The sequence below is a fragment of the Stegostoma tigrinum genome, chromosome 22 (genome assembly GCF_030684315.1).
Source record: "Stegostoma tigrinum isolate sSteTig4 chromosome 22, sSteTig4.hap1, whole genome shotgun sequence".
Taxonomy (NCBI): Eukaryota; Metazoa; Chordata; class Chondrichthyes; order Orectolobiformes; family Stegostomatidae; genus Stegostoma; species Stegostoma tigrinum.
The window spans coordinates 27773716-27791354 of record NC_081375.1 but is presented as its reverse complement, the minus strand read 5'-3'; the positions used below and the strand labels follow the sequence as shown (position 1 = coordinate 27791354).

Sequence of the window (17639 nt, the reverse complement as noted above, 5' to 3'; positions counted from 1 at the left end):
AGGATGGTAACAAATTCTTTAAATGACTAAACAGGGGATGCAGTCTCACGCACTGGAAATGTACATGGTCCACTAACTCTACAACACTGCAGAGTATATACTTGGGCTGGGAATCTGTGAACCATCTTAATGTGCAATCGCATGGGATTGCTGCAAGCGACACACACACTCCACCCCAGATATCCATTGGAAAACAGGAGGGCTCCTAGAGAGAAGACAAGTAAGCATGCTGCCATGAAATTTTAATCTTTTTAAATTCATCTGTGACATGTGGACCTCACTCGCTAGGCCAACATTTATCATCCATTCATAATAGTCTAGAGGGTAGTTGACAGTCAACCACATTGCTGTGGATCAAACTGCTCTTATATTTTCTTAGCAGCTTACTTCTGGGTTTTTAATCACACACCTCTGGAGCAGATGGTTCTTCTGGCCCAGAGACAGAGACACAACGAGACCCTTCAATGAATTCTATGGTTTTTTTCTTTTAATGAAAACGTGACAACATTATTTTTAGCTGTGGCTTGGAACTTGTACTTTGCAAACTTTTTGTAACCTCCAATCTCTTCAGACATGTTATGACATGAGTCGCTGGAACAGGTAGACCATGAACTCAGGCCTTCTGGCTCAGAGGTAGGGACATTACCCCCATCAGCTCTTGCTTGGTTGCCAACAATATTGGCCTTGTACAGAGATTGAACCTGTGACTTTGCTGTTATTAACACCACATCTTAACCATCTGAGCTAACCAGACTGGAGCACTTGGTACTTAACTAGGTACAGTTACCACAGCTCCGGGAGAACCTATGGTAAAGTCACTGATGTCCCTCTGTCATTAGAGAGAGACAACTGGTTTAACCTGAGGTCACCACACCTTGTTAAAGAGGAGAGGCTGAGAAGGGTTTATGGTAACCTCAGCCAGTGCAGGAATTTGAACCCATGCTGTTGGCATCGTTTTGATTGCAAACCGGCCATCCAGCCAACTGAAGTAACTAATCTACAACCTTCATCAAACTAAACTCAATCCATACTCATCACCTACACCAATCAATTTGGAGCGGTTCTGTTTAAATCTTAAAAGACCTACATTTCTAATTGACGGAACTGCCACAGATAAAGGGGAACAGGTAGAGTACTGTACCTAGACTTTCAGACATGTGATTAGATACCACGTCAAAGATTATTGTGGAAAATAAAAACTCATGCTGCAGGAAGCAACATTGCATTGGATGGAAAATATTAGACAGACACAAGCCATTTTCTGGTTAAGAAGATGTACATGTGTGCTGCTGAATAATATATATATATAATATCTCAAAGATAATAGGAAGGTAGTTGCAAAGGAGACATAGCAATCTACAAGTTAAGTAAATGGGCAAATATCTTGCAAATAGAATGATAAAGGAAATTGTGATTTGTCAGTTTTGGCAGAAGAATAAAAAAGAAGCATCTAAACTGAGAGAGTGCAGGGCTCTGAGGTGTCAATGGTGTCAATTTGGGGTGTCCTATTGCATGAAATTAAAAGGCTAGTGCTGTGGTTGATGTGCAGAAGATGTTTTCTCTTGTGAGAGAATCTAGAAGTAGGGGTCACTGTTTTCAAAATAAAGAATTGCTCATTTAAGGTAGACAAGGCTAATTTTTGTTTTCACAGAGGTTCAAATCCTAGTGCAGACACTGCACAATGCTCACCCTAGTCAGTAATCCAATGATAATGCAATTTATTGTACTCCATAACTGCCTAAAACCAACACAGACCAACGTACAGATTTGAAAAACTAATTTCTGATTAGCTTGAGGTCCATATGTTGGGAATTAGATAAATGTACTGGTTCATATATTTATCAGTCTGTAAGTGTCAATTCAACATTTAAAAGTAGACTGTTAAGAACTTCCCTCCTGGATCAGTGCAGGAAACACAGTCTTTGAATATTTTTAAGGTAGAGGTAAATACATTTGTGATAAGCAAGAGCATGAAATGTTATCAAGGGCTTTGTTAGCTTACAAACTGGTGGAGCACGCTTGAGGAGCACAGTGGCCTACTCCTGATTCGTTTACTATTCATCAGCTTCAGTTGCTGTATTGTGGCTGAGATGCCTTCAGAAATGGATCGCTCAGCAGACGTAGGGCTAAGAGTAGAAACACACTAATTTGACTTGTGTTGCAAGTATGGTTAAAAGTGAAATCTACATCCTGATGTATCAATTTTTGAAGTAATATAGCATTTAAAGTATTGAATTATTTGATAAAATATTTTCCAGAATTAACTGAGTATTAAAGCAATATTAATTCATTAGTACTAGCCTAAAAGTTGCAGAGGTGCATGGGTAAACTCCAGGCATGTGTCATGAACTAATTCACACTGAACCAGACCAGTAGCCATCAGGTAGTAATACTTAAATTATATTGTCAAGGGTTAACCAACAATTTGACAAACTTGCTTTTATCACTAAGTTAAGTTGCTATCTCACAGCCATTTCCTCATATGATTCATTTCCCTATTATACTTCCCCCTTAAGGGTTGACCAAAGTCAAAAATCATTTGGCATCCAATAATGCAACTCTAGGAGGTGGGGAAGTTGTGCAAGAGAAGATCTGGTGACTTGCCCATTGATTTCCTGTTCCCACCTAACAAAGAAACATCTGGCCTGTAATCAATACTGCAAAGCTTGCTGATTTATCTCATTGCCAGTCTGAATGATGTGTGAATTTCTGTTAAGCTTTTATTATGACTTTGTTCGAAATTGTTTTGTTGTTACAAGTTGCAGTGCTGATGGTAATGGTTTCACCTTCATTCATTTAGATCGTTAAAGAATTAAGAATAAATATTCTGCATGATTTAAGAGTCTTGAAAAAGTGTAACAAGAAACAAGTAAAACAAAAAAGCACATTTTTAAAATTCCTTTATTCTTGTGTTTGAATCCCAAACGTAATTTTTGAAGATGAATTCACTTAATCTTGTCTCTTACCTAAGTATGTTGACTTGATAAACAAAAAAAGTTTTGATTTGAGAGTGACACTGTGGTGCATGTCACTGTAAATTTACTGTTGCTGTTAGTTTCTTCCATGTTGCTTTTATCCATTTTCAATAAACACTACAAAGTAGACATCTCTGAAAGTTATTATGGTTAATGTTGCAGTTATCATAAAGGTGACTGCTTGTGCTGTGTTCTTAACAGTCTACTTTTAAATCTTGAATTGACATTTATAGACTGATAAATATACGAAACTGTATATTTAGCTAATTCCCAACATTTGGACCATAAGCTAATCAGAAATGAGTTTTTCAAATCTGTATGTTGTTCTGTTAGTTTTAGGCAATTATGAAGTACAGTAATTGCAGTATCATTGGGTTACTGATTGGGGCGAACATTGTGCAGGGTCTGCAGTAGGCTTATTTAATGTACTGCTTCAGGCAAGAATACACTTGGGCAAATACATTATATTGTTGTGTATTGCTTTTTTATACCATTACTGTTCCAAGATCACTACAAGCAGCATGTTAATAGATGCCAGTACTTTCCTGCACATGTTGTATGATCCAACTGTCTTGAGAGCATACTGTAGTTTGGAAGAGTCGTCTGAAATTTTCATTCTGGCAGTCTTTCTTACAGTCAAGCAAAGAGCATAAATATATTTCTCACCCATCGTAGCAGTGCAAGCACCACTGTGTGACATTACAAACCTGCTGTTGAGCTAAAATTAATTTTGTTTATTTCATTTTCCAATGTGAATATATATATAGAAATTAAAAAGATTCAACTTGTGACATTAAATATGCTCTTTTAAAGGTCACATTACCATGAATGTTTATCATTTCACTGTCAGCTTCTCTGCACGTAAAATAACCCACAATTTCCTTTGCAGCCTTACCACTCGTGCTGTTTACAGATCTCTGTTTCCTAAGCATTTTAAATACAGGGATATTGTTGAAATTATTGTCAGATATTGAGTGTCTCTTTTTCTTAATTGAGCTTCTGTGCTTATCAACTGGTAGAATTGAAACAATGTTTCCTACTTAAGAGACCTAAGGTGCTCTTTGGCAAGACTTGTATGATTAAATGAAGGTGATACTCTTTCACCCGAGGAAGAGCATACATATTGCTCCAATATAATGTTTCCGTACCAGCTATTGTGAACAGCCCTTGAGAAATTAGTGCCAAACATAGGAAGTTGATTCAGGAACAGCAAAGTATGTGCAAGTCGGCATGCTGTGTGACTGGGAAATGATATTTATCTTCTTTTGTAATAGAGAATGGGGGATCCTGTCAAAACAAGTTCGATTATATTTAAGTTGATCTTGTATATCATACATGTCGTAGCTAAAGTCTGGTGGTAGAGCAGATGGACATTTGCTTTTTTTTGGCATTGCCAACAATAAAGTGTACTTTAACTGGAGGATGTTGAGAATGCTGTTTAAATAAATGTATTTCTCACCCAATATAGAGCCTAGCGGGGAAGACAGAGCAACAATTGCAGGGGTTTCTGGGTGTAATTGAGGACACAGTACAGAGGTTCACCCCAAAGAAATGAAAGATTATCCGGGGTGGGATTAGACAGCCATGGCTGTCAAAGGAAGTCAGGAAATGTATCAAAGCAAAAGAGACAGCCTATGGCCAAGAGCACTGGGAAATCAGAAGATTGGGAAGGCTACAGAAACAAACAGACGATAACAAAGAGAGAAATAAGGAAGGAGAGGATCAAATATGAAGGTAGGCTAGCTAGTGATATTAGAATTGATAATAAAAGCTTCTTTCAACACATAAGAAACAAACGAGAGACAAAAGTAGACATTGGGCTGCTCCAAATTGATGCTGGAAGGCTAGTGATCGGAGATAAGGAAATAGCTGAAGAACTTAATAAGTACTTTGCGTCAGTCTTCACAGTGGAAGACATGACTAGTATGCCAACAATTCGGGAGAGTCAGGGGTCAGAGTTGTGTATGGTAGGCATTGTAAAAGAGAAAGTGCTAGAAAAGCTAAAAGATCTAAAAATTGATAAATCTCCTGGCCCCGATGGGCTACATCCTAGAGTTCTGAGGGAGGTGGCTGAGGAAATAGCAGAGGCATTGGTCATGATCTTTCAAAAGTCACTGGAGTCTGGGAAAGTCCCAGATGATTGGAAAATTGCTGTTGTAACCCCCTTGTTTAAGAAAGGATCAAGGCAAAAGATGGAAAATTATAGGCTGATTAGCCTAACCTCTGTTGTTGGTAAAATTCTAGAATCCCTTGTTAAGGATGAGATTTCTAAATTCCTGGAAGTGCAGGGTCAGATTAGAACAAGTCAACATACTTGTTACCTCTTGAAAGAATTCCAACAGGTTTGTCAGGCACGACCTCCCCTTACAAGTATGTTAGACCAGGGAAACCCAGTAGATGCTATCTGTCCAGACTTCCAAAAGGCATTGATAAGGTGCCTCACGGGAGGTTGCTGAGCAAGGTGAGGGTCCATGGTGTTCGAGGTGAGCTACTGACTTGGATTGAGGATTGGCTGTCTGACAGAAGGCAGAAAGTTGGGATAAAAGGCTCTTTTTCAGAATGGCAACCGGTGACGAGTGGTGTCCCGCAGGGTTCAGTGTTGGGCCCGCAGCTGTTCACCTTGTATATTAATGATCTGGTGAAGGGATGGGGCTTGGTGGGGGGGCGGGGGGGGGGCGGGGGTAGAATTCTAGCGAAGTTTGCCGATGATACGAATATAGGTGGACAGGCAGGTAGTACTGAGGAGGTGGGGAAGCTGCAGAAAGATTTAGACAGTTTAGGAGAGTGGTCCAGGAAATGGCTGATGAAATTCAGTGTGAGGTTTTGCACTTTGGAAAAAAGAATACAGGCATGGACTATTTTCTAAATGGTGAGAAAATTCACAAAGCAGAAGTACAAAGGGATCTGGTAGTGTTGGTTCAGGATTCTCTAAAGGTTAACTTGCAGGTAGAGTCCGTGATTAAGAAAGCGAATGTAATGTTGTCACTTATCTCAAGAGGGTTGGAATATAAAAGCAGCGATGTGCTTCCGAGGCCTTATAAAGCTCTAGTTAGGCCCCATTTTGAATACTGTGTCCAATTTTGGGCCGCACACCTCAGGAAGGACATAGTAGCCCTGGAGCGTGTCCAGCGGAGATTCACACGAATGATCCCTGGAATGGTAGGTTAAACGTATGATGAACGGCTAAGGAACCTGGGATTGTACTCATTACAGTTTATAAGGTTGAGGGGAGATCTAATAGAAACTTACAAGATAATGTATGGCTTAGAAGGGGTGGACGCTAGGAAGTTGTTTCCATTAGGTGGGGAGACTAGGACCCGTGGGCACAGCCTTAGAATTAGAGGGGGTAAATTTAAAACGGAAATGAAGAGACATTTCTTCAGCCAGAGAGTGGTGGGCTTGTGGAATTCTTTGCCATGGAGTGCAGTGGAGGCCGGAACGTTGGATGCCTCCAAGGCAGAGGTCGACAAATTCTTGATTTCAGAAGGTATGAAGGGCTACGGGGAGAGTGCAGGGAAGTGGAGTTGAAATGCCCATCAGCCATGATTTAAATGGCAGAGTGGACTTGATGGGCCGAATAGCCTTACTTCCACTCCTATGTTTTATGGCCTTTGGTCTTATGGTCTTACTCACCAATTGTCTGGATTGGGTTATTATTGACTCACCTGACTGCTGTCTTATTGATACGTATAAACTTTGAGAGTTCAGCAGGTGAGCCCTTTGCTGCAGAACCCTGATTTCTGTCCAGTTTTAGTACATTCATTGTTGATGTGGCTAGTCCAGTCAAACTTCTGGTCAGTAGTGGCCCCCAGAAGACACATGATAGGGATGTGGTGCTGCCTTTGAAGATCAAACAGAGTTGTTTGATGGTTGTGAATGGTGTATTTTACTAGAATTGTACAGTTATAGCAATTGAAACAATTAATGGTTGGATTGAGGATACTTTGAGAAACCTCCCACAGCAGAGCCCTGAGCTTTGGAGATGGGCCTTAAGTAACAACTACCTTATTTTATGGTACCATTAGCTACTTGATGGTTTTATTCTTGATCCTGGTTGATATCTGTTTTACTTGGTGCAAGCGGTTTGATGAATCCTGTGTAGCTGCTCTGAACATCAACTCTCATTTCCCCATTTGCCCTGTTCACAAGCTTGCCCTTCTATAGGTGGGATTTCAGTGTATAATGGTGCAGTTTCTATATTTGGCAAAGTGCCTTTAAGTTCCAATAGCACATGTCTTAACATTGCACATTTCACTACAGAAGGATGATCAGGGTCCACCTTACACCCATCTATAGATACTAGTATTTTCAATACACAACCAGAATTTGCTTGTCATTTTTAGATTATAACTTGAAACATATACGTTGTCTGGGATGTTTTGGGGAAAATTCGGCAACCATTTGGAATTAAATCTATTGTATCAAATGTCCTTTTTTTGCCTTCACAGTATTATGCATTAGAATGTGAATATGGTTAAAGTAACTTAAGACACTGTACTGATTCTCTTCTGCAAAATGTGGTTGTTTCCTTCTCATCGGTTGCATACTGTTTAAAAGAAGCTATTGATCCCCAAATTTCTAGGAATTGTGATTTTTGCCTGAATCTATCCAACAACCTGTAAACAAATGGAATGCAGCTTGCAGATATAAAGCAGTGCCTTTTCAGAGGGATCATAATTTCTGTTAGTAATTCTACGTGTTTCGTGCAGTACATTGTATAGCTGGCTTGCAATTGATTCAAAACAAATTGCCAGTGCTTGACATGGTTACTATTCCTCCTGTAACAGGCACATTTATTTCATGATTTTTTTTTGAAGAATAACGTTTGTGCCCTTAAAAAAACACTTGCACATGCGTAAGAACAAGGAAAACTTGTGGAAAGTGACTGAATAAACACTATATAAATAAATATCAGGTTCAAGTTCTTCACTTTGTATACAGAGATGGAAGCCCAGTCTCAACTTGGTAACACTTTGCCACCTTTGATGTTTAAGTCACATCAGATTTTTGTAATTATTTGCTCGTGGAGGCAGTCCTGGGAGCCAGCAAATGTAGCGATTACTGCTGTCTCTGATTATTCTTAAACTGAAAGTGCAATATTGCAAGTTCAGTGCTGATTTCAATAGTCCATTTGTGATAAATTTACTACTCCTTAACTTCTAAATAAAGTCATTGTGTAACATGAAAGTAGTCTATTCTGCCAATTCTGTGCAGAGCAATCCAATGTGACCCTTTTCCCCTGCCTTATCCCTATAGCTTTGCTAGATTAATTCTCCCAGTTATCCATCTTGTTTCCTTTTTGAAGTTATACTGGACCTTCATAAACTGTGGTAAGGCCTCAACTAGAGTATTGTGACCAAAATCAGACACAACACTTTGGAAAATATGTAAGAGGGTCATGAGAGGGTGCAGAAGGTATTTGCTGGAGTTGTTCCAAGGACATCATAGGACTGTGCTTCCACCACACTTGAGTTCTAGATGATAATCACTCTGTGCTTTCTCTCATTCTTCCAACTCTTGCCATAGACCTTAAATCTGTATTTAAGGCCAGTGGCATTTTCCTTGCCTCAGTTGCACATGCAATACTCATTAGAGGAGTGAGTTTCCTTGTGTCACCTCTCTCCGAACAGCCCACTCGTTTCATTATCTACCTTATCTAAACCTGTCATGAACTGGTACACTTCCTCTCAAATCAACCTTCAGTCTTCTTTGCTTCAAAGAAATTGAGCCGACCTTTGACTCTATAGCTAAAATTCTCCCTTCCTGGAGCCGTATATTCGAATCAAAATTTGTTAAGTTTCAACATTATGTCGCTGTTTTAGTACCTGAACCTGTATTAATGAAATCTAAGGTCCCTCATGCTTTACCAGTTATTCTTTCAATATGTGGATTACTGTTTAGTTGCCTGCCTGTAGAATTCCGAAGAAATGCTTTTATTTTGCAGTTCTTTGTAAAGAGATTAAGTTACCTTGATGTAAATGGTGATGCAGTGCCTTGTTCAAATCTGCCTCATCTTTTCGGTGAAATAAGCATTCACCTGTTTTCTTATAGGAACTGACATTGCTGCAGGAGAGGAGGTGGCCATTAAGCTGGAATGTGTGAAAACCAAACACCCACAGCTACATATTGAGAGCAAGATATACAAGATGATGCAAGGAGGTGGTAAGGTTTTACTTCATCTTATTTTGCCTCATTCACTGAATTCACTCTATAGGTAGCATTAGAGCTTCCTGGTGATCTACATGCTGCTGCATAATGGTATCAAGTCTGAGGGTATTGCTTTATAGGAAGCAAGTTCATGGTGACATTGTTTGGTTTGTTGCATTTTCCTTCCCTCAGTCACACATGCAATAGTTGTTAATGGAGTAAATTTCTTTCCTTTCCCCTCATTCACCCTCCCTCAATCATACCTATTCCATTTGTTTTAGAATAATGGATGTTACATTATTGTTAATGAGACAGAGCACTTTCTAATTTCAGTAGTAGAAATTGTGAATTTATTCAACAGAATGCATTACCTGGAAAGGGAAAGTTAGTAAATTGCATCCAATAATTTGGTGATTTTGGGGACAAACCAGTCAGACTTTTTCCGGTACTATAGCTATTTCAGAATAAAGTGATATTATTTTCATCTACAAACAGGAATCAATGCTTTATTGCAATGGCACAGACTGCACTTGACACTTTGATTCACTGATCGGGAGTAACAGATTCTGGGACTAAAACCTGCAATGTGTAATGGAATAAATGTAGAAGAATCTTAGATTAACAATCACAGGTATAGCCTTTCTCCTTCTGTGAATGCAGCAAAATGCCACAAATAAAACTTCCTTCACTTCTGGAAAATCCTGAGCTAATAATGTTCAGAACTTTTTTGAAATTATTTTGTCTTTTTTTTCCCGTTGCTGCTTTTGGTATGGATGGTGGAATATGCACTGCGTGTGATTTTGGGAAAGAGTGACACAGTTGGAAAGAGGGGCCCCGGAGCAGCAGCATGCCACAGGGATCCGTGCTGGGTCTGCTGCTTTTCATCATTTTTAAAATGATTTTAAAAGGATAGTTAGCATCTTTACCTGGGCACAAGATCAGTGTAATTTACATTATCATGGAGATGACTTTTACAAGGGGGAGTGTCCATAGAAAGCCATTTGTAAAATTGGGTTAGTCTTCTAATAGTGTTTTTTATATTATTTTCTCCAGTGAAGTTCAGAAGTTTACAATAAATTCAGATTTCTTCCACACATGCTGTGCATATGTCGGAGCACTGTGCTTGTGAAGATTATTTTATTGCAACAGTTTTCTCCTTTAGTTTTCCCTTGAATATTTTCACAAGTATAGTCAAAATGGTCAACCTGAGCAGTATAATGAAACACTTCATGGAGACACACAAAGCTATGGCTATTTTTATACTCAGACACACAGTGGAGATATTGCCACCATTTTCTTCAGACATCATTTGAGTCATATACAGAGAAGTATTTGGGGAGTTTACATGTTGAACTTGGGTCTCTGTTACTTGATCCTGCTCATAATGTATGTATAGTCCTTTAAAAGACCATGCACATTCACCATTTTGAACATATATTGTCTTTCCGTGGCCCAAATTTAAACAAGTGTTATTTTAATTAAGTTCACATTTTACAACTTCCTTCGTTGTGGTTTTAAGAATTTTTAGATGAATGATAACTTGTTTAAACTTGTTCATTATCAAGTGAAAAGAGTGCAGCAACATTGTGAATATTTCCATTCAACATTTTATGCTGAAAGGGTGGCCGTTGTCCTTGCCATAATCCTGATGGGCAGGAGGTGGCACTGTAAGACAACTTTTACTGTACAATGCCTTTTGAAGGTCATGTTCTTTCTCTCCAAAGAGAAGTTGATGGATGAACTTTTTAAACCAAAATGTCCAGACATGTTATGAGACACTTCTGAGGCAGGAAGGACTTGAAACTGAACCTTCTGGCCTAGAGGTACGGATATTGTCACTGCACCACAAGAGTCTTTAATGGATGGACTATTGGCTTGCATCACAATTGTGCTAATTAATTATATTTGAAATTAAATTGCTGCAAAGTGTCATGGATTATGTCTTTTTTAACCACTAAGTGTGTGGTCATTAAATTATAACATTTGAGAAAGGGCTGTCTTGAAACTTACTTTCAATTAAACTCTCATAGTTTAGTTGTCAGAGGTAAGATGATATAGCAGGAAATTTAAGAATGGGAGAATGCACTTATATACTATTTTAAATGTTGTTGTCTAACAACTGTTATAAAAGGCACTAATTTTGAACTGTTCACAATATTTGACTATGGAGAAAATTGTTTTAAGTTTGCCCTTGGACGTTTCGGTGGCATCCACAAGTTGTGACATGTAGTTTGAAAATAATCTCTTTGAGAATCAGATTTATATGCTTTCAAAATAGTAAGATGTAACATTGGAACTCTGCTTTAAGATCTCTGGCCCTAACCTGCACAATTAGGAGAAATGCAAGTTCATGGTAGTTTTTCTGCTTTTTTTGTACCCTCCTACCTTAAGTCTGTTTCTTATGTAGTTGGCATTCCCACTATCAAGTGGTGTGGTGCGGAAGGAGATTACAACGTGATGGTGATGGAGCTGCTTGGACCAAGTCTCGAGGATCTCTTTAATTTCTGCTCTCGTAAATTCAGCCTTAAGACAGTCCTTCTTCTTGCTGATCAGATGGTAAGAACTAGTTTTGTGTTATTGCTTTTTTTAAAAGAGATTATGGTTGCAGAATGACCAGCTAAAGGATAAAACCTGGATATTTTTTCCCCTTCCCAATTTTCATCAAATGCAATATACTGATGTAGTAGTGATAATGGGAACTGCAGATGCTGGAGAATCCAAGATAATAAAATGTGAGACCGGATGAACACAGCAGGCCCAGCAGCATCTCAGGAGCACAAAAGCTGACGTTTCGGGCCTAGACCCTTCATCAGAGAGGGGGATGGGGTGAGGTTTTGGAATAAATAGGGAGAGAAGGGGAGGCGGACTGAAGATGGAGAAAAAAGAAGATAGGTGGAGAGGAGAGTATAGGTGGGGAGGTAGGGAGGGGATAGGTCAGTCCAGGGAAGACGGACAGGTCAAGGAGGTGGGATGAGGTTAGTAGGTAGGAGATGGAGATGCGGCTTGGGGTGGGAGGAAGGGATGGGTGAGAGGAAGAACAGGTTAGGGAGGCAGAGACAGGTTGGACTGGTTTCGGGATGCAGTGGGTGGAGGGGAAGAGCTGGGCTGGTTGTGTGGTGCAGTGGGGGGAGGGGACGAACTGGGCTGGTTTTGGGATGCGGTGGGGGAAGGGGAGATTTTGAAGCTGGTGAAGTCCACATTGATACCATTGGGCCACAGGGTTCCCAAGCGGAATATGAGTTGCTGTTCCTGCAACCTTCGGGTGGCATCATTGTGGCACTGCAGGAGGCCCATAATGGACATGTCATCTAAAGAATGGGAGGGGGGGTGGAAATGGTTTGCGACAGGGAGGTGCAGTTGTTTATTGCGAACCAAGCGGAGGTGTTCTGCTGATGTAGTAAATGCCTTTCTTCCTAGCAACTGTTTATTTGTGTATATATTGAATTGAACAGATGTGTGAAAAGAGGGATTCGATTAATATGAAGCTTTAGGGTTTCAAAAAGTGATAAAAGATGGATGTAGATATCAGTTACTAATCAATGTTCCTTGTTCCAGTTGTTGAAAGGTACTAAGTGGAAACTAGGTGCTTCTCAACCAGAGGAGGAACAAGGATGGGAGGACCCCTCCCATGAGCCACATTTGGCTCTTGGCTGCTATGCAGGCCTAGTTACAGAAGAGCGTTTTACTTGAATGCAAGTTTTGTGTGCAGGTATATGCAAAAGTGTTAGCATATCCAGAAAGCCCAAACCCACCCTCAAGTTATTTCAATCAACTTGTTAAGGCAAATCTCTAGGGCAGTTGGGACTTGAGCCTGGAATACTACCACTGCACTACAAAACTCTTAAAAATACAAAAATGACCCTTGTAAAAAGAGACCAAATTGAATGCAGTAAGATTGGTATATTGTCGATAAATATAGCTTTCTTAAATGCGAGTTCATTCTGTCCAATAATTATTGGATTAAAACAATTCCAATCCAAATAACTAGCCAACAAACACAGAATGCCGGAGAAATTTAGCAGCTCTGACATCATCTGTGGAGAGAGAAGCAGAGTTAATGTTTCAAGTCCACTGTGACTCTTCAGAAATAACTAGTTTAGATTGTGAATTTTATCCCATTCTTAGTACGTGTAACTCAATTTTTGTCTTAAACATGTAATTAGAAAAGATTCATCACTTTGTTAATGGCATGAATAATTAGCTTAAGAAAGGCCAAACCAATTTGACGTATGACCATTGAAGTTTAGAAGAATGAGGAAGGGGTTTTTTTTGAAATGTACAAGATCCTGGGGATATGATATGGTGGGTGCAGGGTAAAGTTTGCTGATGTGTAGGAGACTAGAACAAGGGAGCACAGTTTAATAATAGGCCTCCCTTTAAAAGAAATAAAAATAAATCTTTTCTCTGAGGCTCATTAGTTTGTGGAATTCCTCTCCATAGGAAGCAGTGGAGGCTGAGTTATTGAATTTATTAAAGACTAGAGATCTGTTTTGATAGACAAAGGGAGTCAAGGCATGATGGCGTCTGGTAGGAAAGTGGTGTTGAGACCAGAAACAGATTGCTAATGAGCTTATTGAATGGCAGAGCGGGCATAAGGGACTCAATACCCTGTACCTTAACCGAAATAATTTTTTTATTAAGATCTTCATATTTCAGCCAGAACATTTTAGAAACCAAAGACATGGAAGTTAAATCTTGTTTTGTCCTCAAGTTACCTTTAGAAGATTGGGCAAAAGGTACTTACAGATGTTACTAAACCTATGTCGTCCAAGAGTACATTATGGAAAGTCAAGGCAGGATTGAAGGAACTTGAAAGTTGGGCCATACCAATTTTGTAAGGTTTTGTGCAAAGATTGCTGGTTTAATTTTACACAATAAAACACGCCACTTGCGCTTTCTGGCTTTTTGTGTATAAAAGCTGTTTTTCCTCTTATTTAGATCAGCAGAATTGAATACATTCATTCGAAGAATTTTATCCATCGTGATGTGAAACCTGATAATTTCTTAATGGGGTTGGGAAAGAAAGGCAACCTGGTCTATATTATTGACTTTGGGCTAGCAAAAAAGTACCGGGATGCACGAACACACCAACATATACCATACCGTGAAAATAAGAACCTTACAGGAACAGCTCGATATGCTTCGATCAATACCCATTTGGGAATAGGTAGGCAGATGCATTCTTTTCAGTTATTTTGTATGATAGAAACTTGGGTGTATGCTGATCACTATCTTTACATATCATGACCACCTTGTTGGGTTAGTAAAGGACCTCTAATTCGCAAGTATGTCATTTTTCTTCAGCCAACAGAGCCAGAACTCAATTGAATTGTGATTTATCTCCCAAAAGTTAGGATTTGGCTGTGACTTCAATGCAGACATCACTCACTGCATTTCAGAGTAATTCTTTTATGTGAATTATTGAGAGGTTCTGAGAGACCTGATGAGGCACTATCTGGGTATCTGAAAAGTCATATCTTAAGTTAATTTTCAAATTTGGGGTTTAGAAGAAAATATGCAATTGAAAATGTATGTATTGTGGTAAAGCAGTATCGATAATTCATATTTACTGGTAACTATGAAGCTTCTACAATTTGTTTGGTGAATCGATTTTGCAATAAATTGCCAGCACTGAATAAGGAAGTGGTATCTTCCAGTTGATTCCTGATTGTCATGTTCAAGACTAATGCCCTTTTCACTTCTCCAGAACAAAGTCGCCGTGATGATTTGGAATCCTTGGGCTATGTTCTGATGTACTTTAACTTAGGATCGTTGCCTTGGCAAGGTCTGAAGGCAGCAACAAAAAGACAGAAATATGAACGCATTAGCGAAAAGAAAATGTCGACACCGATTGAAGTGCTCTGCAAAGGTTACTCATGTATGTATAAAAATTATGTCAGACAATGGTGTACATATATATGGAGTTTGTTTTTGATCATTAGGGTAAACCGATCAAGTGACTACATGTCATGATGTATTATTTTATAAGCAATCTATTTCTAATTTGTGCTTTATTAAGTTGTTGCAAATAGGTAATTCATTGGATGAGGGTGTCTCTAGTTAAGTCAGCACCTATTGCCAATCCCTAATTACCTAGGGGGCAGTTAAGAGTCAGCCACATTGCGGTCACATGTAGGCCAGACCAGGCAGGGATGGCACGTTCCTTCCCTAACTGACATTAGTGAACCAGATGAGTTCTTCCTGACTGTCAACAATGGAATCGTGGTCAATATTAGACTTTTTAAAATTCAGATTCTACCATCTGCCATGGTAGGATTCAAAGATGTGTTCGTAGAACATTACCTGGGTCTCTGGATTAACAGTCCATCAATATACCACTAGGCCATCACCTTCGCAAATATCATTTCATGATTGAAATATGCAAACTGATAGGACTGGTCGGCTCCAAAAATTTAATAATTTGAAAGAAACCCTAAATATGCATATCCTACTTTCTTTGTGAAATTATTTCTTACTAGTACTCACAGACAAGTTACTTAAGATGCGGGAAATCTAAAGTCAAAGCAAGTGCTAGAGAAGCTCAGCAAATCTAACATCGTCTTTGGAGAGAGAAAAACAGTTATTGTTTCAAGTCTGATATGACTCCTGTTCAGAACTGATCAGTACTCAGACTCCTGTAGAGTCTCTGAGTATATTACATCTCCAAATGCTTGCAGAATTTTAAAAAACTGAAGTAGAGCATTGATGCAGTATGCGGACTGTAACAGTAAACTGCTGAGCTGAGCTGAGCAGCAATTTTCAGTTAAACCGATTCACGATTATGACCCATTTGTCCCCACCACCCAAGCCTGCTGGAGGCAGAAGGGGAGGAAGCAGCATAGTTACATTGTGATTTCAACTGTTGTAACACTGGACCAGTCAGATTCCAGAGTTAAATCTGGCTTAATAGGGCGTAAGTTTATTTTGGTGATTTGTTTACTACTGTAATAATCAATTACTGACCATATTCACACGAAGCTGTCAACATACTTTTAACAAAGAAACAAGTATGTTACACAAAAAGAGAAAGAAAATCTATTAGTTGTGATGGAGTACTCTAGTCAGGGCCACGCAGGCATTCTGCAATTCAGACACCAGATGTTGTGTTGCCTCCTTTTTGCTAGGGTCAAGGCTGTCTTCAAGCAGTTGCAGTGAATTCTTGAATTGGAGCGTGAGGAGCCAGAGGTTGTTATATTCATTGATACCAATGACATAGGTAAAGAAAGTGATGAGGTCTTGCTGAGTGAATGTAGAGTGTTAGCAGGAGGTTAAAAAGCAGGACTTCAAGGGTAGTAATCTCTGGATTACTCCCAGTGCCACGTGCGAGTAAGAATACGAGTTGGAGGATAATGCATGGCTGAGGAGCTAGTGCAGGGGACAGGCATTCAGGCATTTGGATCGTTGGGATGTCTTCAGGAGCAGAGGTGACCTGTTACAAGAGGGACGAATTGCACTTGAGCTAGAGGGGGGCCAAAACCTTGGGTGAATGCTGTCGCTTCTCAGGAGGGTTTAAACTAGTCTGGCAAGGGAGTGGGATCCGAAACAGTAGTGAGACAGAAGAGAGTGCAAAATTTAAAGAGCGCAAGTTAAATAGACACGGCAAGCAAGAGCATGACATAGAACAAGAGAAGACAGATGGATTAAACTGCAGAGATAGTAGGAACTGTCGATGTTGGAGAATCTGAGATAACACTGTGTAGAGCTGGATGAACACAGCAGGCCAGGCAGCCTCTCAGGAGCACGAAAGCTGACGTTTCGGGTTGAGACCTTTCTTCAGAAAATCCTGAATTGAACTGCATTTATTTTGCTGTAAGAGGCCTGATTTGTGGGCAGCACGGTGGCTCAGTGGTTAGCACTGCAGCCTCACAGCGCCAGGGACCCGGGTTCGATTCCAGCCTCAGGCAACTGTCTGTGCGGAGTTCGCACATTCTCCCCGTGTCTGCATGGGTTTCTTCTGGGTGTTCCGGTTTCCTCCCACAGTCCAAAGATGTGCAGGCTAGGTGGATTGGCCATGCTAAATTGCCCATAGTGTTCAGCGGTTTGTGGGTGATAGGGGGATGGGTCTGGGTGGGATGCTCCAAAGGGCGGTGTGGACTTGTTGGGCCGAAGGGCCTGTTTCCACACTATTGGGAATCTAATCTAACCTAAGGCAGATGAACTCGGGCATGAATGGGAACATAGGACTCACTTTATTATAGCTAATACAGAAACATAGCTGAGGTAAAGATATATCAAAGAGCACTCTGACTGGAAGGATGATGTTCCTGGGTGCACATGCTATAGGAAGAATAGAAAGGGAGGCAAGAGAGGAGGGATAGTGGCGTGTTTGATTAGGGAAAGGATCATGGCAGTACTTAGAGAAGATATTACTGAGGGATCACAAATTGGGCTATATATGTGGAACTACTAATAGCAGGAAATTGAGGAGCAAATCTATTGGGAGATTGCAACTAATGATAAGAATAATAAGGGGTTTGTAACTTGGCAAACATGGACTGGATCTACCATGTTAAGGAC

General features: G+C 39.9%; 1 protein-coding gene across 3 annotated transcripts in view; it reads left to right on the top strand.

Moving 5' to 3' along the window:
• LOC125463598 (casein kinase I) overlaps positions 1 to 17639 on the top strand; it is a 51739-nt gene that overhangs the window by 10532 nt on the left and 23568 nt on the right. For all 3 annotated transcript variants that reach the window (XM_048555059.2, XM_048555061.2, XM_048555060.2), the window contains exons 2-5: positions 9027 to 9137; positions 11530 to 11678; positions 14061 to 14289; positions 14830 to 15000. In XM_048555059.2, the coding sequence (XP_048411016.1) occupies positions 9027 to 9137; positions 11530 to 11678; positions 14061 to 14289; positions 14830 to 15000 (660 nt within the window). The remainder of the gene's footprint in view (positions 1 to 9026; positions 9138 to 11529; positions 11679 to 14060; positions 14290 to 14829; positions 15001 to 17639) is intronic.